The 23,864-nt window shown below is 40.5% G+C and overlaps 1 protein-coding gene across 8 annotated transcripts in view; it reads right to left on the reverse strand.

The window, feature by feature from the left end:
• The window catches only part of gramd1ba (GRAM domain containing 1Ba), a 607,589-nt gene that overhangs the window by 379,015 nt on the left and 204,710 nt on the right, over positions 1–23,864 (reverse strand). For 5 of the 8 annotated variants that reach the window (XM_072593150.1, XM_072593153.1, XM_072593152.1 and 2 more), the window contains one exon: positions 6,703–7,828. The exons of the other annotated variants lie outside the window; for them this stretch is intronic. In XM_072593150.1, coding sequence (XP_072449251.1) covers positions 6,703–7,043 — 341 coding nt within the window. In that variant the 5' untranslated portion in view covers positions 7,044–7,828. The remainder of the gene's footprint in view (positions 1–6,702; positions 7,829–23,864) is intronic. 8 annotated transcript variants of the gene reach the window in all.

Consider the following 23,864-nt stretch of genomic DNA (forward strand, 5'->3'; position numbering starts at 1 on the left):
GATTTATCCACCTTTATGCATTTCAAGACATCCAGCACTTCCTCCTCTGCAATATGGACATTTTGCAAGGTGTCACCATCTATTTCGCTACTTTCTATATCTTGCATATCCTTTTCCACAGTAAATACTGATGCAAAATACTTGTTTAGTATGTCCCCCATTTTCTGCGGCTCCACACAAAGGCCGCCTTGCTGATCTTTGAGGGGCCCTATGCTCTCCCTAGTTACCCTTTTCCACTTAACGTATTTGTAAAAACCCTTTAGATTCTCCTTAATTCTATTTGCCAAAGCTAATGTCCCCTTTTTGCACTCTTGATTTCCCTCTTATGTATACTCCCACTGCCTTTATACTCTTCTAAGGATTCACTCCATCTATTCTGCCTATACCTTACATATGCTTCCTTCTTTTTCTTAACCAAACCCCCAATTTCTTCAGTCTTCCAGCCTTTCCTTTCACCCTGACAGAAATATAAATTCTCTGGATTCTCGTTATCTCATTTCTGAAGGCCTCCCATTTTCCAGCTGTCACCTGCGAACATCTGCCCCCAATCAGCTTTTGAAAGTTCTTGCCTAATACCATCAAAATTGGCCTATCACCAATTTAGAACTAAAACTTTTAGACCTGGTCTATCCTTTTCTATCACTATTTCAAATCTAATGAAATTATGTTGCTGGCCTGAAAGTGCTCCCCCACTGACACCTCAGTCACCTGCCCTGCCTTATTTCCCAAGAGTAGGTCAAGTTTTGCACCTTCTCGAATAGGTACATCAGCAGACTTAATCAAAACATTTTCTTGTACACACTTAACAAAGTCCTCTCCATCTAAATCTTTAACACTATGGCAGTCCCAGTCGATGTTTGGAAAGTTAAAATCCCCTACCGTAACCACCCTATTATTCTTACAGATAGCTGAGATCTCCTTACAAGTTTGTTTCTCAATTTCCCTCTGACTATTGGGGGGGTCCTATAATACAGTCCCAATAAGGTGATCATCCCTTACTTATTTCTCAGTTCTACCCAAATAACTTCCCTGGATGTATTTCTAGGAATATCCTCCCTCAGCACAGCTGTAATGCTACCCCTTGTCAAAAATGCCACTCCCCCTCCTCTCTTGCCTCCCTTTCTATCCTTCCTGTAGCATTTACATCCTGGAACATTAAGCTGCCAGTCCTACCCATCCCTGAGCCATGTCTCTGTAATTGCTATGATATCCCAGTCCCATGTTCCTAACCATGCCCTGAGTTCATCTGCCTTCCCTGTTCGGCCTCTTGCATTGAAATAAATGCAGTTTAATTTATTAGTCCTACCTTGTCCCTGACTGTTTGACTCGCTTCTGTTCTCAACTGTACCAGTCTCAGATTGATCTCTTTCTTCACCATCTCCCTGGGTTCCCCCCACCTCCCCCCAAAACTTACTAGTTTAAATCCTCCCAAGCAGCTCTAACAAATCCCCCTGCCAGTATATTAGTCCCCTTCTAATTAAGGTGTAAACCGCCCTTCTTGTACAGGTCACTTCGACCCCAAAAGTGATTCCAATTATCCAAAAATGTGACTCCTTCTCCCATACACCAGCTCCTCAGCCATGCATTCATCTGCTCTATCCTCCTATTCCTGCCCTCACTAGCTCGTAACACCAGGAGTATTCCAGATATTACTAATCTCGAGGACCTCCTTGATAAATTCCTGCCTAACTCTCTGTAATCTCCTTTCAGAATCTCAACCTTTTCCCTTCCTATATTATTGGTTCCAATGTGGACAATTACCTCTTGCTGGCCCCTCTCCCCCTTGAGAGCATTCTGCACCCTCTGAGACATCCTTGATCCTGGCACCAGGAAAGCAACACACTATTCAGATTTTTCGCTGCTGGCCACAGAAACGTCTGTCTGTACCTCAGACTAGAGAGTCCCCTAACACAATTGATCTCTTGGAACCCGACATACCCCTCATTGCATTCGAGCCAGTCTCAATACCAGAAACATTGGCTGTTCATGCTACGTTCCCCTGAGAATCTATCACCCCCTACATTTTCCAAAACAGCATACTTGTTTAAAATGGGTACAGCCACAGAAGACTCCTGCACTAGCTGCCTACCTCTCTTACCTTTCTTGGGGTTACCCCATCTTTGTGACTGTATCTGAGACTTTAACCCCTTCCTATAACTGCCATCCATCACATCCTGTTGCTGTTGCAAATTCCTCATTGCTTCTACCTGTCTCTTCAACCGATCCAGTTGATCTGATAAGATTCACAACCAACAGCATTTATTGCAGATATAATCTGCAGTAACCCTTAAACTCTCTTTAAACTCCCACATCTGACAAGAAGCGCATATCACTCTACTAAAGGCCATTTTTGCTCCTTTATAATCTACAGACCCAGAAAATAACACCATCTTACTTCTTTACAAAACACTGCTCCAGGTTAAAGTAATAGTTATGGCTTATATTTTAAGTTTCGTAAAGGGACATATCTCAAAAAAAACATATAATCAAGAAAGAACCCACTCTACTCACTGCTGCAGACTTTCTGGAGGTCACACTTAAAAACAATACACTTATCTGCATCGGTGCTGTGAGCTTCACCCAAACAGTTCCTCCAAGACCAGTTGTGAATTTTACTGTTTGTTAATTTTCCCAGTCACACTCCAATGTCCAGGATTCAGTCAACATTGTCGACAAGCTCCGTGTCACTCACAGGATGAGGGCATCGCTGGATATTGCCCATTGCTAATTGCCCGGAGAGCAGTTACCAGTAAACCACATTGCTGTGGATCTGGATTAACATCTAGGCCAGACCAGGTAAAGATGGCAGATTCCTTCCCAAAGGACATTAATGAGCCACATGGTTTTTTTTCCCCCAACAATTGACAATGGATTCATGGTCATCATTGGACTCTTAAACCCAGATTTTTTTTTAATTCACATTAATCATTTGCCATGACAGGATTCGAACCCAGGTCTCTAAATTAACAATCCAGCACTAATACCATCATGCCTTCGCCTCCCCATAAGGATTTTACCACCCTCACACTGTAGGCGAAGAAACTCCTGACAAGCATCTTCATATTTTCTGAAATGTTTTATTTTACCGGTTAAGCAAATGATGTACTTCTAAACTGATGGCTTTTAAAAGGAACTATTCATGCGACATTGGCTTCGCTGGATAGGTCAATTTATATTGCCCACACATAATTGCCATGAAGAGGGTGGTAGTGAACTGTCTTCTTGAGCTAATGCAATTCTTGAAATAGGAGCATACTGTTATGGACCAGGCCAGACACCCTCAAAACATTTCAAGAAAGTAGTCTGGAGCCTAACATCTAGTTGTTTTAAGCAGGTGTAAGGTGGATATTCCAGGAGTGTTGCAGCTGGCCCAATCACTCAGTTGTAAACAAAACAGAATTTATTTACAGATTACTGAATGAAACATGAACAAAAGAGAACCAAATTTAGAATAACTTAACCTATCTGAAAATTCAATCGACTCTATCGCAACTTAATGATTCCGTTCCAAATACTTGCAACATGCCCTTGACAAAAAGTTAAATATCAAACACAGATTCTTACAGAAGAGATGTCAGACAGAAAACCTCTGTTGAATCCAGGAAACTTTTCCAACTAGCAGCTTTCTTTGACCAGCAGCTTCAACCAGACTGCTGGATAAAACCAAACCAGAAACATAACCCTGAGCTGGGAGAACTGGCCACTCTCCTTTCATTGTACAAATGTTTAAAAAAAACTTTAAAGCCTTTTCAGGTAGATATTTCCAGACACATCAGAACCTCTGCCTTTACGACCCCTCTTGAAAAAAAGGGTGAAATAACCTTTTTAAAGGGGAAGCATAGTCGCAATATTCACAACACTGTCAGGCAGGGAGTTACAGGAGGAACAGTGATGTAATTCCAAGTCAGGATGGTGTTGGGGTGCAGGAAAACTTGCAGATGGTGATGCTCCAAGTCACTGTTACCCATGTCCTTTGAAGTTATAGAGGTGGCAGATTTGGAAGGTGCTGTCAAAAGAGCTTTGGCGAATTACTGCATTGTATCTTGCAGATGTTACACCACTGCCAATCTATGTCAGAGAGTTTGGTCAAATGTTGCCCTTATATCAACAGCAATCCCTCTCAACTGACCTTTGTAGTTCAGCTCTTTGTCCATGTTTGGACCAAGGCTGTAATGTGGTAAGGAGCTGAATGGCCTTGGCAGACCCCAAACTCAACTAAATGGAGGAAAGTTGGAACAACAGTGTTAAAAAAAAATTAGCACAAATGCTGGAACCTACCAAATATTTTCAGTCTTGAAGTTCCAGAAAAGGCTAAAACAAATTATTATGTAATTGAACATTACAAAAAGGAAAGAAAGTAGAAATTATGGGTAACAAATGAAAAAAAAAGATTGATTTGAATGCCTGTGAAATTCTGACCCTCTGTTGCAATATATTTGCTTTTCCATCACTGAATTTTTGGTGTATCACTCTGGCTGGAATGTGTTTAGCTTCCTATTTCTCCAAAATTCAATAATTTTCCTCAAGTCACAGTTCTTTAACAAAATTAATTTAATAGATAACTTTGAAATCAGGGCTACGGTACAACAGTAAAACACACTGTATGTGACATGTCACAGTACAAAAATTCAGTACATAACCCAAATAGCAACCCTTTCTCGAAAACATATGACTGCTCTGAAGCAGCCTATTGAAAGGTTCTGCACAATTATAGTTATTTTTAACATGGTATCTTAATCACAATACTAAGTAGAAAAGCGCTTATCAAAATCAAAGTGCTTTCTGACTCTTACTTCAAAAGATTTGTATCAACCTGTCAAAGAATTATATAAGTACAGGAATTATTATAATAAGAACAATATGAACAAAGCTCTTGGAGCTTGTTCTGTTAGCTGGGTTATGGCCGATCTGGCTTGATCTATATGCCTTTGATACTTTTAGCCAATTTTATTTGCTCGAGCATTCACTGGTGTTTTGGAGATATGTTGGCCCGGAAAAAAATTCAGATTTTCATTTAAGTAGCAATTAATTATTTCACTCATGAATGAGCTGACTCTAATTTTAAGATGCCTTCAGAAGAAATGGTTTCCTTTATAATTTTTATTAATTTAAACATATCAAATAAAACACAACCCCAACTTCTGAAACCCATCGAACACAAGCTGGTAGGTCTCTAAAATGCAAACACCCTTTCTTCAGAACATAACCCTTTAAGCCTGCGTGTCACTCAAATAAATAAATTTAACTCTAATCTCCTTCAAGGTCAGCATATGCCTTCTGAAATACAATGCCCAAACTGAACATGGTACTCCAGATCATGGTACTGATATCACAATTCTGATAGCATTTTACAGTGCCTTAAATTCACAGATCATCTTAACAAATCAACCTTTTCCTCACTAAACAATTCACCTTTATTAAACAACATTTTTTAGTTCACTTGACCTCTCTAATAGAGAAACTTTAACATTCTTCATTTTTTTCTTTTGTCAAGACTATTGGGACCAAATCAGACAATAGTCAGCTGCTGTCATAAAAGGTTAATATGGAAATCGGCCAGTTATTTAAACAATAATGGAATAATGGACCAAGCTCTGTAAACAATTTGCAGGAAAATTAAATCATTTTGCTCCTAAAATTAACGTGTACCTTAATTTCATATGGATGAAGGGTAGTTTGATAAGTTTTATACTTAACATTTTGATTAGTCATCTGCCCAAAACATGATAACAGCTTTCGTAATTACAATAAATGTTTCCACATGGACAGTGCAAAACCAGATGCACCTCTGAAAGTTTTTTATCTAAGCCAAGCAGTTTAAATGGAAAATGGTGCAGTGCAAACATCACTTTAAATTTTCAGGATTTATTATTTTTATAAATGGTGCAAGTCAGACAGCACTAAATTAGAGGCTATCTTAATCCACATAAAATGATGCAATGAGCAAAGCAACGTTATTGAACCAATGATGAATAAATGGAAGTGTGTGATTTTCAATTTTTTTTTACATATTTCAGTCTTCTTGTTCAACCCTCTCCTCATCTGCTAATTTATCAATCCCAATCGCAACCACCCCTCCAACCAACCTGCACCTTTCCAAATACATATTCTGTCTCTTAATTGTAAGTCTGAGGTTATGGGCAACTGGATGGTCATTAGTAGATATGTATGAAAAATAGAAGTAAAGTAAAAATGTTTCCATTGCTCAGGTATTTCCATTCTCTAACTGCAAACATTTTCAGGCTTGTTGTGGTCTCTAGTAGTAAATTTCAACAACCTTCCTGCAAAATTCTACTCACAGTTTAATTAGGGAGTGATATATACTTTTCACATCATCACTGTAAATGCTTTGGATTATTGCTTGCAAGGACATAAACACATGCAGGTGAATAATGAGGAGATTTGGGTATCAAAAACTAGAAATGTGTTGGTAACTTGGTCTCAAAGCCACATTTCATAATTCAGTGCATTTTCTTTGTAAGAGCAAGTAAATGATAGACTGTATTCAACTCATGGGTCTACTTTTGTTTTAACTTAAGATAGAGTTAGTAATCACTACATAAGTAGATAGGCATTCTGATTGCTATGTGTCCTCGCAGTTAACCGGGCTTTTTTTTTGGAGTTAGCATTTTTATGATGAAATCTACATTACAACACTTTATATTAAAACGTTCATTTCTCAGTACTATTTTCAATATCTACCTGGTCTCACTTGCTTCTCCTTTCTCACGAACCTTCAGCCATTTCTTCAGCAGGAAGCGTTTGCGGCGTGGAGAAGCACTTGGCGTGGAACAGTTAGACCAAGGAGTATCCTCGTCACTTGATGGGGTAATCTCAATAGAAGGAAGCTGTAGGTACTCTTTGGTTATTGGGCCACAGTAAATGTTGCTCACCATTTGTTCTTTCTCACTCTGAACATTCTTCCAACGTTTCATTTTGAAACGCTTTCTGCGAAGTGTTGGAGTTGAGGATCTTGACCAGACCACAGTGCCATTTCCTGAAGATGAGATCTGTACAGCAGGAAGCTGTAGCATATCAGTCATCGCTATAGTTTGCAAAATTTCTTTACTGTACTGTAAAACACAGTTCTAAGAGTCTTTTACAAGAAAAGTAAATGCTCACAAATCATGCACCACAAATGCTGCCGTCACTGTGAAACCACTTACATTGTAAAATCAGATGCAGTATGGTTAGTTTACTTATTTTTGTTGCTCCTTTAAATAATGTGTTTTGTGCAATCCAACACTTAGCATATATTGAATGAAATATTTTGCAAATTGTAGTCTTTTATAGCTGTTCATTATATTGAAGTACTGTAGCTGGAACTTCTTCAGTGTACTTTAGCCCTCCAGTGCTGGTAACTGTCAGTAGCAAGCTAGGAGCAGTCTGAATGTCTACTGACACATTTTGATACAATAGATACGATAAACAAAAATTAAAAGCAATCAAAATCCACAGAGGGATATGAGCAGCAGCAGTGTGATGAAGAGACCGATGCTCATCAGGGAAGCTGTAATATTAGATAATGCTGAAGATAAAACATGCATAAGCAATTGTAGCATGTAATTCTAGTCTCTGCCACATGGGACCAGCTTACATTATTCAGTGGTTGTTAACGAACAAGACTGCAAGTTGTCAAACCTTCATCAGATGCATGGACAAACTCTTAATCCCACATCTACATGGTATGCCATTCTTCTTCCACATCATGGTGTCAATTATTTTTCATGTTAACAAAGTATACTTTTCGATGTAAGCAGAATGAGAGAGTGAAGATTAGTGACTCAATAACCAGGATGCACACACAAGTTCAACCAGCAGTGCTCCCCTAAAAAGAATAAAGATTTGTTTTATCTATTGTAAATATTCACATGAATGATAAACAACTAATTATGCATTGTTTAGTGAGCATATCATAGAATATACATTGTTACATTCACACTATATCTGTGCAGTTCAAGGAGACAGTACACTCCGCTGACATACCAATGTTGTGATTCAAACCTGCCAACAAAAGTAACATTTAGGGTGGGGGTGGGAATAGTACAATGGTTTATAAAGTATTCACTTAAAAAGTTCTCCTTGTATGAGACGATTTTAAGATGAAAAATATGTAAGTAAGTTTTAATTTTTTTTCAAACCGTACATCCACTTACACAACTTACTCAGGACAAGACCATGCAAGATATCTCCAGAAGAATATTCTGTCTTGTCTAGAAAACCAATCTTGTAATCTTGTTATAATCTTGTAAAATGCAAGATCTTTCTAACTGAAATAACTTTTAAAACAGCAAAATACAATAAATCAAACAGGAGATTAGAATAAACTATGCTATGCTGAAAGCCAAAATCTATATACTATTAACTACTGTCAACTATATGCTCAGGATCTACTCCAAACCCCAAAGGAAGACCCTTACAGTTGATGTGAATACATATCCAATGGAACTATAGGCCAGAAACAGGTCAAAAAGTGAATGGATCAAGACAACTTTGTAAACTGTTGTCAGAGTGCACTCCTGTGAAGCACTTCAGGGCATTTTTCTCAGCTAAATGCATGATCTAAGAGTTCACTGTTGATACATTTGTCCGTACTATTGATTAGTCTATCGTTTTTAAAATAGGAGTACCGAGGGTGCTGTCATCATAAATATCAAATTATTCTATTTAGTATGTAAATCAACAACCTTTGTGTAATGGAATTAAAATAAAAACAGTGTAGTTGACTGAACCAACATAACTGAAAGAAAATGTATTTATGGATGTGAAATTTTATATTTTCAAAACAAGTTAGTGACAGTTTGTTCAATGCTTTCATACAAGTGGCCATTACCTTAATCAGAATTGAAGTTAAAATAAAGTTATCCTTCAAAATGTATTCGTTCCAACCTGTAATTTCCAAAAAACTTTTGGCAAGCAATGAAATAACTACAGCAGCTGAAATTTGTCAGAGTCAAGTAAAACTTAATAACTTGAAAAAGAAACACGTCACTGATAACACATAGGCTTACTTCAACTAAAATCCAGAGGAGATCAATTAGCGATTTTTAAATACCGAATTTTCGGTTAGCAAAGGTATTCCTTTTCCTCAATCTCTGTTAAGCCAGGAAAGGCAAGGAGGCAGAGTGAACGAAAAATTAGAGGACATCTAATCTCAGACACTTCCAGATGCCAAGGAGACAAATGAATTTGCAGAGGTATAGCCTTCCAGGAAAGCTATTTTAAAATAGGTGGAGAAAGAATAAACTAAACATATGAACTAAGGTAACAGTAAAATTGTGAATACAAATAGTACTGAATATATAAATAGTGACTGAAGGATGTTTAATAGATATTATTTCCTTAACTTTCGTCAATTTGACCTGTTGAGCTCTGAGAACATGTAAACATTCTGTGGCAAGGACACCAATGTTCTAAAAGCTTGCTGCCAGGAATTGGAGATGCGACAGGATCAACTTGCCTTCCCAATTTTCACTTCATGTCAGGATATACCATAGCCATCTCTTGGGACAGCCCTATGTCATTTCCATGTTGACAATTGGAGCAGGCCAGGGTGCAATAAAATCAACGCTGAGGAGATGAGTCTGCTCAATATCCCTGGATCATCGTTTTGGGCTGTGGTGAATTCTCAGGCTTTTCAGCTTTCACTGGCCACCAAAGCCCATAAAGTAAACCTGAACAAAAGCCTCAATATATTATGGGACACCAACCATCAATGGGATCATATCTCTGCACCAAAGTGAGTCGTGCCAAGACCTGTCACACTGTCAAGATAGCACAAAGCTTCTGTCTTTGTTTCATGTTGTACAGTTGACATGGAATGGAAAATAAATTTATAAAGAAAAATACGACCAAGCTTTGTACTGTGTACTCCTTCAAACTAATCTTGTCGGACCGTCCTTCAGGTTGATGTAGCAATTGTTATCTTGACCCAGACGCAGATGCAATTGAAATAGCTGACATTGCAATAACCTGCACTTAACTAAGGTCAAAAATATATTCATATTACGTAAATAATGAATGGTTAAAAACTAAAGCTGCTGAACAATGGCAGCACGGTGGCTAGCACTGCTGCCTCACAGCACCATGGTCCCAGGTTCAACTCCAGCCTCGGGCAACTGTCTGTTTGGAGTTTGCACATTCTCCCCACGTCTGCGTGGGTTTCCTCTGGGTGCTCTGGTTTCCTCCCACAGTCACAAAGATGCGCAGGTCAGGTGAATTGGCCATGCTAAATTGCCCATAGTGTTAGGTGTATTAGTCAGGGGGAAATGGGTTTGGGTGGGATTACTCTTCGGAGGGTCGGTGTGGACTGGTTGGGCCGAAGGGCCTGTGTCCACACTGTAGAGAATCAGATTTTTCTGAGCAATCAATAAAGGGATGTTATAGTTGTGGTATGTTTGCTGAGCTGGGAAGTTGATTTGAAGATTTTTCAACCCGTCTGGGTGACATTTTCAGTACTTTGGATCCTCCTGTGAAGCACTGCTGTACTGTCTCTTTTGAAATTTACTTGGTTCTATTCCTGCTGTTTCCCCTTGCCAGTTCCGGTTGTTTATTGTCGTGGCCGGTATATTGGGTCTAGGTCTAGTGCTTGTTGATGGACTCCATGGATAATTGCCATGCTTCCAGACATTCTCTGGCTGTGCTCTGCATGGCTTATCCTATGATCATCCACAGACTCCATCAACAAGCATATAGACCTAGACCCAATATACTGGCCACTACAAGGAACAACCAGAACTGGCAACAGGAAGCAGCAGGAAAAGGACCAAATAAATTCCAAAAGACACAGTACAGCAGCACTTCACAGGAGGCTCCAAAGCACTGAAGATGTCACCTGGACAAGAGGATGAAACATCTGTAAATCATCTTCCCAACTTGGCGAACATATCCGCACCTATGACAACCGGCTACAAATCTGTATACATATTAGATTAGATTAGATTAAATTACTTACAGTGTGGAAACAGGCCCTTCGGCCCAACAAGTCCACACCGCCCCGCCAAAGCGCAACCCACCCATACCCCTACATTTACCCCTTACCTAACACTACGGGCAATTTAGCATGGTCAATTCACCTGACCTGCACATCTTTGGACTGTGGGAGGAAACCGGAGCACCCGGAGGAAACCCACGCAGACACGGGGAGAACGTGCAAACTCCACACAGTCAGTCGCCTGAGGCGGGAATTGAACCCGGGTCTCTGGCGCTGTGATGCAGCAGTGCTAACCACTGTGCCGCCCTGAATAATATCTTGAATATTAAAGGATCTTAGTGTATTGTTTAAGGTCTCCATCCTCTTTCAGGTCCATTCCTCAACAAAATCTTTTTTTTTACCTTCACAGTACAAATCTTCCCGTCACCACTTTTTTAATGCTTCAACTAAATTTTTCCTATATCCTGTTTGCGTACCTATCATTTCCATCATACATTATTGAGAATTCATACAGAATGTTTTGACCTGCCTTCCTACCCTGCTCAATCGGCATCAACTGTCTGTCATCACAAGTACTTCACTTCTACATCAGTCCATGGCCTCAGTACCTTCTGGTCAGTCAATAATGACTCTTTTTCCAAGAATTCCCCTTCACAAGCTGCTATTCTTTTATCCACCTTGCCTCTATATCCTGGAATTCCCTGTCCTAGTTTCTCTGCTATTTTGAAGACTGGGGAGTTTACCCAAGTGTCCTATCTCATAATTAATCCTCAAACAACATCATATCTGGTTGTTTCCAAATTGATCATCCTGGGATTTGTTTTGTGCAAAGGTGCTGTTGTATTTTCTACCTTATAACTGTGACTATACTTGGGGGAAAAAAAACTTCATTGTAAGCATATCCAATGTTCAATGGTGCTAAACAAGCAGTTTTTCACTTACTCTCCTCCCCTTCTCAGGATCCTCAAATTCTTTGATCCTTGTATCCCTTGATAAATATTCCTTTAATGTTGAGCTCCATTTATGTTGTTTTGTCTCTTTCTCTGCTTACATGTAAACAATGAACTTGTGAAAAGGATCACACAATCAAAAAATCCAACAGGCTGCAAATATACTCATGTTGACTTAAGATATAGAATAGGTTAAAACCTTTGCTTCCAGCAAAAACTCACATGAATCTAATACTGAATTCAAATTCAAATGAATTCAAAGCACCTGAATTACTGAATAGGAAAAAGATTGAGTGAGTACTGCTGTCCCCACCTCCATCCAACATTGCTACATTACACAGTTATTCAAGATGATGTACGATAATAATTGTTTTACTTCAGGAGTGGAAAAAGTTACAGAATTAAAAATCTGGAACAAAATTAATAACATCTTGAAAAAAACATAGATTTATTAAGGATAGCAGACACTGACTTGTAAAAGACAAAATAGGTTTGGTTAATTTGATTGCATCTTTTGATAAAGGTAATGCCGTTGATGTTGTGTACATGGACTTCCAGAAGGCATTTGATAAAACACCACATAACAGTCTTCTCGGCAAAGGGATAGTGGCAAAACAGATATACGATTTGCTGAATGACATAAGAGATAAGCAGTTTCCCAGGGATTGGTACTAGGATTAAAGCCTTTTATGATCCATATTAAGGACATAGACTTGGGCATATACAGCACAATTTTAAAATCTGCTGATGACACAAAACTTAAGAGCATTGTGAACTGTAAAGAGGATAGTGACAAACTTAAGAGGACACACACAGTCTCGTAGAATTGGCAGACACATGGCAGATGAAGGATAATGCACAGAATTGTGAAATTTGAAAGAAGAGGTGTCTGGACAAAGTAGATGGAGGAAGATGTTCCTTTTGATGGAATAGTGCAGAACCAGGACACCAATTTGAAAGAAACGCCAACACAAACAAAAGAACAAAAAGAAAATATTCTTACACAACAAGTGATTAGGTTTTGGAAGGCACTTCCTGACAGTGTGATGAAGGTAGATACAATGGACTTTCAAAGGGATTGGGTTAAGCACCCAAATTGGAATAAAAGCATTTACAGGGCTACAGGGGACAAATGGGTTGGACTAGTTAGCCAGCACAAACACAATGGACCAAATGGTTTCCTTATCTGTTGCAACTAATTTATAATTGGGTGAGAGAAAGTAGCAGAAGTCATCCAAACTATAAACTGCAAAATCTTCAAAGACACCACTAAACAATCAGCAAAGATTAATGGTTTGCAATGATAAAAATAGATAAGCACATGATCCATCATAAACATTAGAAGATGCTAACTCACATACATTCATTTGCAGAGATTTGCAATAGTAGTTATTCTCACGAGCATCATTCAAGCTCTGTATCCCCTTAGTCTTGCTTCTTATGTGTGCACACCAAAGTCTGCTCCATTTCTGGTAAATGCTGAAAGCAAACACACAGTTGCTTTGCAAATTCCACTTTGCACAACAAATAAAAGTTCTGAAAAGGAGTCCCACAAATTTGTAGGCCTACGTTCAGAAACACTCTCGCAATTTATCATCGTGCTCTCAATTGTTTTGCCCTGAATGATTGTTGTCTGCTGGTTGCTGAATCTTGCAGCTGAAGGTGTTTGCTTCCAATGTGCTCCCTTGGTGACAATTCTACTGCAGGAGCATATATCAAAGCAAACAACAAGCCTCAACCACTTCTCCACCTGATCCTATTCTCCCATCTGCTCCAACTAAAACTACACACTATCTGCAAATCTTCCCCCCTTCAACTCAGGTTTTGTCCTGTTGTAGCAGTGCATTTAAGAACAAAAAAAATTCTCAAGCGTAATATGTTTGCCCAAGAGAATTTGTCCACACATGGAAGACACAATCTTTAATTATATCATCTTGCCTTTGCTTCTCATCATAAGCTGTGATCATTATTCTGTTCAAAAACATTGGAATCTCACATGGTAGATACTAAACTGACTGTCTAACATTACAGAAGGAAATTTCAAAAAATACCATTCATTGTTAGTACAACCTTTCAGCCAGTGTTACACATATTGGAGATAACAATTGAAGATTGTTGAATTTTTAAAAAGGTATCAGGTGTTTCAACGAGGGTAGTGTAGATAATGTAGTCTGTATGAATTTCAGCAAAACCTTTCACAAGATCCAACATGAGAGACTGATAAAGAAGGTAAGAGCATGTGATCCAGGCTAACTTGACAAGTTGGATCTGAAATTGGCTTCCTGGCAGGAGACAGAAAGTTGGACAGAAAGGCTGCGTGTGTGTGACAATGTAGATGAGAAGGTGGGGTGATGCTCAGTAAGTCTGCAAGTAACACAAAGAATGGTGGATGGAAAAAAGCTGGAAAAAATGTTTTAGGTTACAGGATATTAATGGATTGGGCAGATGAAATGTAACTCTGATATAACTCTGTATGAGGTGATATCTTGTTACTTCTTCCAAAGTGTAAGGGCATATTCAATGAACAGTAGGACACTAGGAAACTCAAGAGGAACAGAGAAATCTTGTGGTGCTTGTAGTCATCTATGAGCTAATCCCTATCTGTGGCCAAATGTAACATAAAATTGATGCCTAGATCAACATCAAATTACAAATTACAGTTTTATTTGGGTTGTTTCAATGATACATTGCATGCCTACTGAGTTAAGACAAGGGATGATAAGAACAACCTGATACATAAACAGTCGGCATCTTCTAAACTGCATTGAGAGTCCATTACAAAATTTCTATGATTGTTGAAAATCTGTTTGATTGTGAGATATAAAACCAAAACTAGTTTACTAGTTTCTCTGGGTGGGGGGGGGATCCTACCCCTCAAAATTAATGGAGTTTTGAGAGGACTGGGGTCTTACATCCATGGAGATGTCTCTTCCAGGGAAGACCCACCAAATGTAATGTCAATCAGAGATTGGTCAAGCCATTTGTAGCCTTCACTTGGAATTAATTGTCAGAGGTGGAAACCTCATCCTGACAGAGTTGGCAGCTAGTCAGGCACCAGCAGCACCACAAGGGAGACAGTGGCTACTGCCAGAAGAGCACTCAGGAACACAGATGATCATGGAAAAAGGTGCAATCTATCGGTGTAGGATAGTTCCTCGAGTTGGAGGGGTCAGAGGGAAAGGAAGGCAGGGTGACATCACAAGCAAGGGCAGAGTGTCGCTCCTCGTCGAGACACTAACTGCCTTTATTTGAGGGAATCTCAATCTCTCTCCAACACTCCCCAATCCAAAAAATTGTTTACCCAAGGTGACCAATCAACCTGGATTGATGCCAATGAGTGCAGGCTGAGGCCTTTAAGTAGCATTTAATTGGTCACAATGTCCTCAACTGATGGCAACATGGGAAAACTGACAATAAATTTCTCATCCTAGACTTAATTCCGGATGTATACACCATGACATGATCTAATTACGTGCCTCTCTCACCTCTAAGCTTTCCATCTTAAGGAATAGAAGATTTCACCTGCGAAAACTGCACATCAAGCAAATCAGTGAAATGGTGTGAAGATCAATCAATGCATTCTAGAATGGTTGATATCACGAAGCATAAAATGGAATGATTCCACATATTATTTTATGAATGATGGTTTCTTCAAGAAAGGTAATTCACTTAAACACAGTTACACTCAAAGTGGAAAGCTGCAGTTTTGAAACTAAATGTCTGTGAAGCTGATTAAGATCCAGTTCCAAAATTTCAGCAAGTCTTAGCTCATTCCGAAGCCATTTAGCTCAAGAACATTACCTTCGACAGCTCTTGGCTCCTGTGCAATTGTAATTGCGTTTGTATTCCAGACTCCAAATACTAAACATGTATTGTAATAATGATACATTGCACCAACTTCCTGGCTAAAGCATTCCGGTTTGGTGTCCTTATGTGCTCTGATATGTCATTTAAAACAAAACACAATCTGCAAGCTAAAAACATATGTATTCTATTCCTGGGAGTGCAATTTCAAACATGAAGTCTCAAAACATTAGCTTAATGGGATGGCTTCAGGCAAGAGAGGTGCTTGGTTTGGTCCATGTATCTCAACTATCTACATATATTTGTACCAACTGTTACTCCCATTTGTTATTTATTTCCACCAATCCCTTTCATGTTTTTAATTTTTTATTTGAAAATTCTCCTGCCTGTTTCTATTTAAATATCCTTAATAGTAAACATGACCCTTTATGCTTAAATTATGTATACAGCAGAAAGCTGACTTGGATCTATTTCATCCAAAGCGTTGTTAATTGTAAACACTTCTACCATATCTTTCCTTCTATATCATTTTCTTATATTCTGTAAACCAGATTCCCATCCCTGCAATAACTGAACAGGATTTAAGGGATGGAAGACAAAAATTGTATAACATCCATCAGATAAGGACTCAACGGGGTTCAAAGCAGTTTCTAAATGACCTTGCCTCGACTTTTATGTTTAAATGTTACATTCTATTTGTTTTATTTAAAAGAGTCGTGCTTGGGAACATGGTGATGATGGGTTTTTTTGACCAGAGCACTCAAATTCCAGATCTCTATTTTGCTCTGATATCTTAAGTTTGAATTTTGTGCTAAATTGGAATACATTAACCTTCATAACCTCCGTACCTCACTCCAAAAAAAAGACTGGATCTGCCATTTCTCCAACTACTTATCAAGTTTATCCACAGCCTTTTGAATTGGCAGTGACTGATATTCAACATTGTTTGCAATTTGAGATTACATTCTGTGCATAACTCCTTCCTTTAAATTCTTTCAAAAAATTTCTGAGGACATTCTGTAGCTTGTAACACTCCACTGGCAATTGGCTGTAACGTATACGGACTCAATGTTGTATACCAAATAACCATTTGCTCATCTCGTTTAATACATTTTGATATACCCACAGACCTCATGCAGCAATTCAGTTACGACATAGGGTCAATTGCCTATTCGAAATCCAAGTATAGAACAGACACCTTCTTTGCATTTAATACATGGAGTCACAGAGATGTACAGTGCAGAAACAGACCCTTCAGTCCAACTCATCCATGCCAACCAGATATCCTAACCTAATCTAGACCCATTTGCCAGCACTTGGCCCATATCCCTCAAAACCTTAACTATTCATATATCCATCCAGGTGCCTTTTAAATACTGTAATTGTACCAGCCTCCACCACTTGCTCTGGCAGCTCATTCCATACACGCACCACCCTCTGCATGAAAAAGTTGTGCCTTAGCTCCCTTTGATATCTTTCCCCTCTCACCCTAAACCTTTGCCCTCTAGTTCCGGACTCACCCATCCCAGGGAAACAACCTTGTCTATTTATCTTATGCATGCCCATCACGATTTCCTAAATCTCTGCAAGGTCACCCCCACCCCCTTCCCCAGCCTCCAGCGCTCCAGGGAAAACAGCCCCAGCCTATTCAACCTCTTCCTGTAGCTCAAATCCTCCAACCCTGGCAAGATCCTTATAAAATCTTTATGAACACTTTCAAGTTTCACAACATCCTTCTGATAGAACGAGACCAGAAATGCATGCAATATTCCAAAAGTGGCCTAACCAACGTCCTGTACAGCCGCAACGTGACCTCCAACTCCTATACTCAATGCTCTGACCATCTGTCATCTTTTCAAAGTAATTTAATAAAATAGTGGGGAGTGACATCACACTCCAAAAATTATGTTATCCCAGAATAGATGATCAAATTTCTACCTTGTATTATTGCTTATTGAACTAACACTCTCTCAATTGGGAAAGAAAGCTTAAATTCTCATAATATGACAGTACATCCCTCTCTCAATTTCTTTGAAAAATGAAACTTTCATTGTGTCAAATTTAACTTGTATTTATAAAGAAGAGATGGTCCAAATTATTGATGAATTGCATTCCCACCAATGTCTAGCACTGTTAAAAATACATAATTTAAGAAAATGAACAAAAACAGCAGAGATTATAAATATTCCATTGGTAAGAGAGACTAGGACCCAAGGGCATAACCTTAGAGTAAAGAGAAGACCTTTTAGAAAAGCGATAAAGAGGAACTTCTTTAGTCAGACAGCGGTGTATCAATGGAATTCATTGTCACAGAAGACTGTGGAGGTCAGATAATTGAGTATATTTAAGACAGTGATAGATAGGTTCTTGAGTATCAAGGGGATCAAGGATTACGGTGAGGAAGCGGAAGAATGGGGTTGTGAACTCGTATCGGCCATGATTGAATGGCAGAACAGACTCAATGGGCTGAATGGCCTAATTTCTGCTCCTGTGCCTTATGGTATTTTGAGAGCAAAACGTGTGAAGTCAATCTTTTCAACTTCAATTTGAAAATACTCACACCGACCACTCCAGCTGTCTATGGTTAGTAAGATCCTGACAACACTTATAGTTCCCCAGCAACAATATGAATGTCATCTAATTTTAGATATCTAAAGTTAACAGAGCACTCCAAAAATTCACAGGTACATGTGGAACATGTCCATATCTTCCAATCTCTCAGTACTCAAATATACAGTTGTACTGTAGTGATGTCAGGTCTCTTTATCACAGAGGTTCAGGCAGCATCTGAGGAGCAGGAAAATCAACGTTTCGAGCAAAAGTTATTCCTGATGAAGGGCTTTTGCCCGAAACATCGATTTTCCTGCTCTTCGGATGCTGCCTGAACTGTTGTGCTTTTCCAGCACCACTCTAATCCAGAATCTGGTTTCCAGCATCTGCAGTCATTGTTTTTACCTCTTTATCACAGAGGGCTGTCTAGACTGGGTCGTTCAGTATATTCAAGACCAAGCTAGATAGGAATTTCAAATCAGTAAGGTAATCAAGGGTTCGAGGGAAAAGCAGGATAGTCGCGTTGAGGATTTTGATCTCATCAACCTGTGGAGCCAATTCACTGAAATTAATAGCCTCCCTCTGCTCCTAAATCATGAGGTATCTACTCTGCAGTAGTCTCAAAAGCAGATGCATAGTTCAGTACAGTACTGGTGTAAGAGTCTCAGACAGGTAAAAAGTTTGTTTTCTTTTGTGAATGAAAACCAATTACAAAACCAGACCTTTTTTTAACCACTCAGCACAATCAATCAACAGGAGTTTGCTTAGTCCATATTGTACAAGCAGAGTTATCTGAATGAGTATAACCTGCAGTAATACAAAAATTGTCCACTTGCTTTTCTGTCAGTGCTTGTGGACACAGTGCAAACATCTGATTGACACATCTGTTGGGACAAAAAGTATATCGGTAAAACATTAACTAGTTTAGAAAAAATCTCTACAAAGGTAATATGCAGATCTCAGTATTTCATTGTAGCTTCAAATGCAGATCAGAGGTAAAGTAAAATGTTTTAGTTACAGAATTTTTGGATTAAAATGGAAAATATAAGACTTGGATGTAATTGTTCTTTCTAAATCTCAACAAATGAATTTAGTAAACAATACCTATTTTAAAAAAGAGAGAAAGTGAGGACTGCAGATGCTGGAGATCACAGTTGACCAGTGTGGCACTGGAAAAGCACAGCAGATCAGGCAGCATCTGAAGAGCAGAAGAGTCAACGTTTCAGGCATAATTCCTTCATGAGGAATGTGGGGACAGGGGGAAGGGGGCTGAGAGATGCATAAGAGGGTGGGGGTGGGGAAAGGGTAGCTAGGAAGGTGATAGGCAGATGCAGGTGGGGAGTGATAGCGATAGGTCGGAGGGGAGGATGGTGTGGATATGTGGGAAGGAAGATGGACAGGTAAGGCAGTTCAAAAGGGCGGTGCCAAGTTGGAAGGTTGGATCTGGGATGAGGTGGGGGGAGGGGAGATAAGAAAACTGCTGAAGTTAATATTGATGCCATGTGGTTGGAGGGTCCCAAAGTGAAAGAGGAGGCGTTCTTCCTCCAGGTATAGGGGTGCCTTGGATTTGGCCGTGGAGGAGGCCCAGGATTTGCATGTCCTTGGCAGATTGGGAGGGGGAATTGAAGTAGCCGGCCACAGGGAGGTGGGGTTGTTTGATGTGTGTGTGTCCCACAGATGTTCCCTGAAATGTTCTGTGAATTGGTGTCCTGTCTCCCCAATGTACAGCACACCACATCGAGAGCAAAGGAAACTGTAGATGAGGTGTTTGGATGTGCAGGAAAGTCTCTGCTGGATGTAGAAGGATCCTTTGGGGCCTTGGAAGGAGGTGAAGGGGGAAGTGTGTGTGCAGGTTTTGCCTCTACTGCGGAGGTAAGGGAAGGTGCCAGGAGTGGAGGGTGGGTTGGTAGGGGCTGTGGACCTTATGAGAGAGTCGTATACGAAATGATCTCTGTAGAATGCAGATAGGAGTGGGGAGGGAAATATATCTCTGGTGGTGGGGTCTGATTGTAGGTGGCGGAAATGGCAGAGGGTAATGTTCTGTGTCCGGAGATAAAAGGGGTGGAAGGTGAGGACCAGGAGAATTCTATCCTTGTGGCGGTTGGAGGGATGCAGATCAAGGGCGGAGGTGCAGAAAGTGGAGGAGATGCGCTGGAAGGCATTGTTGATCACATTGGTTGGGGAAATTGCAGACCTTGAAATAGAAGGCCATCTAGATGTTCCCACAGATGTTCCCTGAAATGTTCTGTGAATTGGTGTCCTGTCTCCCCAATGTACAGCACACCACATCGAGAGCAAAGGAAACTGTAGATGAGGTGTTTGGATGTGCAGGAAAGTCTCTGCTGGATGTAGAAGGATCCTTTGGGGCCTTGGAAGGAGGTGAAGGGGGAAGTGTGTGCGCAGGTTTTGCCTCTACTGCGGAGGTAAGGGAAGGTGCCAGGAGTGGAGGGTGGGTTGGTAGGGGCTGTGGACCTTATGAGAGAGTCGTATACGAAATGATCTCTGTAGAATGCAGATAGGAGTGGGGAGGGAAATATATCTCTGGTGGTGGGGTCTGATTGTAGGTGGCGGAAATGGCAGAGGGTAATGTTCTGTGTCCGGAGATAAAAGGGGTGGAAGGTGAGGACCAGGAGAATTCTATCCTTGTGGCGGTTGGAGGGATGCAGATCAAGGGCGGAGGTGCAGAAAGTGGAGGAGATGCGCTGGAAGGCATTGTTGATCACATTGGTTGGGGAAATTGCAGACCTTGAAATAGAAGGCCATCTAGGATACAGTGGAGATGGAGAAATTTGTAGTAAGGGTTGGCAATTCTACAGGAGGGGGAAGATGGGAGAAGGTTAGTGCAGGTAGCTTGTTGGAATCTGTGGGTTTAAAGTAGATGTCCGTATTGAATAGGTCGCCCATTCCTCCAACCCAACAAGGATAGAATTCCCCCCTGGTCCTCACCTTCCACCCCACTAATCTCTGGATACAGCACATCAGCCTCTGCCATTTCAGCCATCTACAATTAGACCCCACCATCAGAGATATATTTCCCTCCCAACCCCTAACTGCGTTCCCTTCCCTTTGTGACTACCTCGTTAGGTCCATGTCCCCGACCAACCCACCCTCTCCTCCCAGCATCTTCTGTTGCCACTGCAAGAGATGCAAAACCTACGCACACAGCCCACGCCACCCCCCCCTCCCCCCCCCCACCTCACCTCACCTCCATCTAAGGGCCCAAAGGATTGTTGTGGTTCTGTTTGCCGAGCTGGGAATTTGTCTTGCAAACGTTTCGTCCCCTGTCTAGGTGACATCCTCAGTGCTTGGGAGCCTCCTGTGAAGCACTTCTGTGATGTTTCCTCCGGCATTTATAGTGGCCTGTCTCTGCCACTTCCGGTTGTCAGTTCCAGCTTGCCCTATAATGGTAGCGTTGTCCAGCTATCCTTGGTCGCCACACACGCAGATGACAAGCAACATGAATTCGACTGGGACAACACTACCATTATAGGGCAAGCCAAACAGAGAACAGCCAGGGAATTCCTAGAGGCATGGCACTCATCCACAAACACATCGACCTGGACCCAATATACCGGCCACTACAGCGGACAGCTGGAACGGACAACCGGAAACGGCAGAGACAGGCCACTATAAATGCCGGAGGAAACAGCACAGAAGCGCTTCACAGGAGTCTCCCAAGCACTGAGGATGTCACCTAGACAGGGGACGAAACGTTTGCAAGACAAATTCCCAGCTCGACGAACAGAACCACAACAACGAGCACCCGAACTACAAATCTTCTCCCAAACTTTGGGCCCAAAGGATTATTCCAAATGCGGCAGACATTTTCCTGCACCTCCAAATACCTCATCTACTGCGTCCATTCCTCGCGATGTGTCTCCTCTACATTGGGGAGGCAGGATGACAATTTATGGAACTTTTCAGGGAAGATTTCTTGGACACACACTCCAAACAACCCCACTGCCCTGTGGCTGACCACTTCAATTTCCCCTCCCAAAGTACCAAGGACATGCAAGTCTTGGGCCTCCTTCACTGCAAAATCCAAGCCACCCTATGCCTGGAGGACGAACGCCTCATCTTCCACCTTGGGACCCTTCAAACACATGGCATCAATGTCAACTTCACAGGTTTCCTCATCTCCCCTCCCCACACCTTATCCCAGATCCAACCCTCCAACTCAGCACTGCCCTCTTGAACTGTCCTACATATCCATCTTCCTTCCTACCTATTGTGTCCAACCTCCCATCCAACCTATTACCATTACTACCTATTTGCATCAACCTATCACCTTGCCAGCTACCTTTTTCCCACTCCTACCCTCCTATTTATCTCTCAGTCCCCTTACAGCACCCCCCCACCCCCACCCCCACCAACCCCCTCCACATTCCTGATGAAGGGCTTATGCCTGAAACATTGACCTCCCGCTCTTTGGATGCTGCCTGGCCTGCTGTGCTTTTCCAGAGCCACACTTAACTACATTTTTTAAAAGACCTTTAAATATTATGGTTTATTCTCCACCTTTCAAAGCTTAAATTGATAACAAAGGCCTGGAATAAAACCTGTAAACTGAAACAAAGTGGAGGACATGCTGATTTCTTAGCATGAATATACTTGAAATCTGGATGAGTAACAGTACATTCTAGGAAAAATATAAGTAACAAATGCATTCTATCAGGTTTGTCTGGGAAACTGAAACATGAATAAATTTAGATTTTATTAAGAAAAAAGTACAATCATAACATCAGCTTTATTCCAATAAGTGAATAATGCAATATTCACCACAACAGGTTAAATTTATTAAGTCTTCCACTAAAGTCCCACAGGATCTCCAGCTGGAAAGTGATAGAAACTCTCAGAAGATAGTAGGAACCCAACTGCACTGGTTTGCTGCCATCGCTGGAAATTTGTTATGCTTCATACAAAGGATGGGAACGAACCACAAGAGTTGCAAACTACAAGATCTTTAGATTCAGTGTGTCTTACACTGTAACTGGCAAACTACAAGATCTTTAGATTCAGTGTGTCTTACACTGTAACTGGCAATCAAGGAGCAAAGCCGCAAAGATACTCTATCCAGTGAAAGGTTTCAACTCATTGGTTCTGCTGTATCCTATGATGTTAATGGAAGCTAGTGCGATGAGTGGTGGTACTCTGGAATTTAGCAAAAGAATATGAAGAGTTGAACAACTGAACTCCACCCATTTCCCCTTCCACAATATATTAGACAAGAAACTGAAGTGGCGCTACCGTCCACTTGCCTCATTATAATGAGCCATCCTTCCAATTAACGCTACAAACTGGAACAGATCAATGCTAAAAAAAACACAGATGACAAGATCCCAAAAACCTGAGATTGCCAATGATCTTTGGTAACCCCAATCCTTCAAAAAAGTCAACTATTTCCCAATTTATACTTTTTGTCCAACAATGCATGTAATATTAGTCTGAAAACTCCTGATCAGAAGCAGAATAAAAACAATATTAGACTGTTGTAACAACATTCTTCTACTCCAACTCGTGTTTTACCAGCATGACAAGTTTAAGTTTGATTATCTATGGGATTTTAAATCATCTTATGACCATTTAGGAAATAGAATAAAATGTGCAACTGGTTTTCTCCTTTATTT

This window comes from Chiloscyllium punctatum, chromosome 23 (genome assembly GCF_047496795.1).
Source record: "Chiloscyllium punctatum isolate Juve2018m chromosome 23, sChiPun1.3, whole genome shotgun sequence".
NCBI classification, from domain to species: Eukaryota; Metazoa; Chordata; class Chondrichthyes; order Orectolobiformes; family Hemiscylliidae; genus Chiloscyllium; species Chiloscyllium punctatum.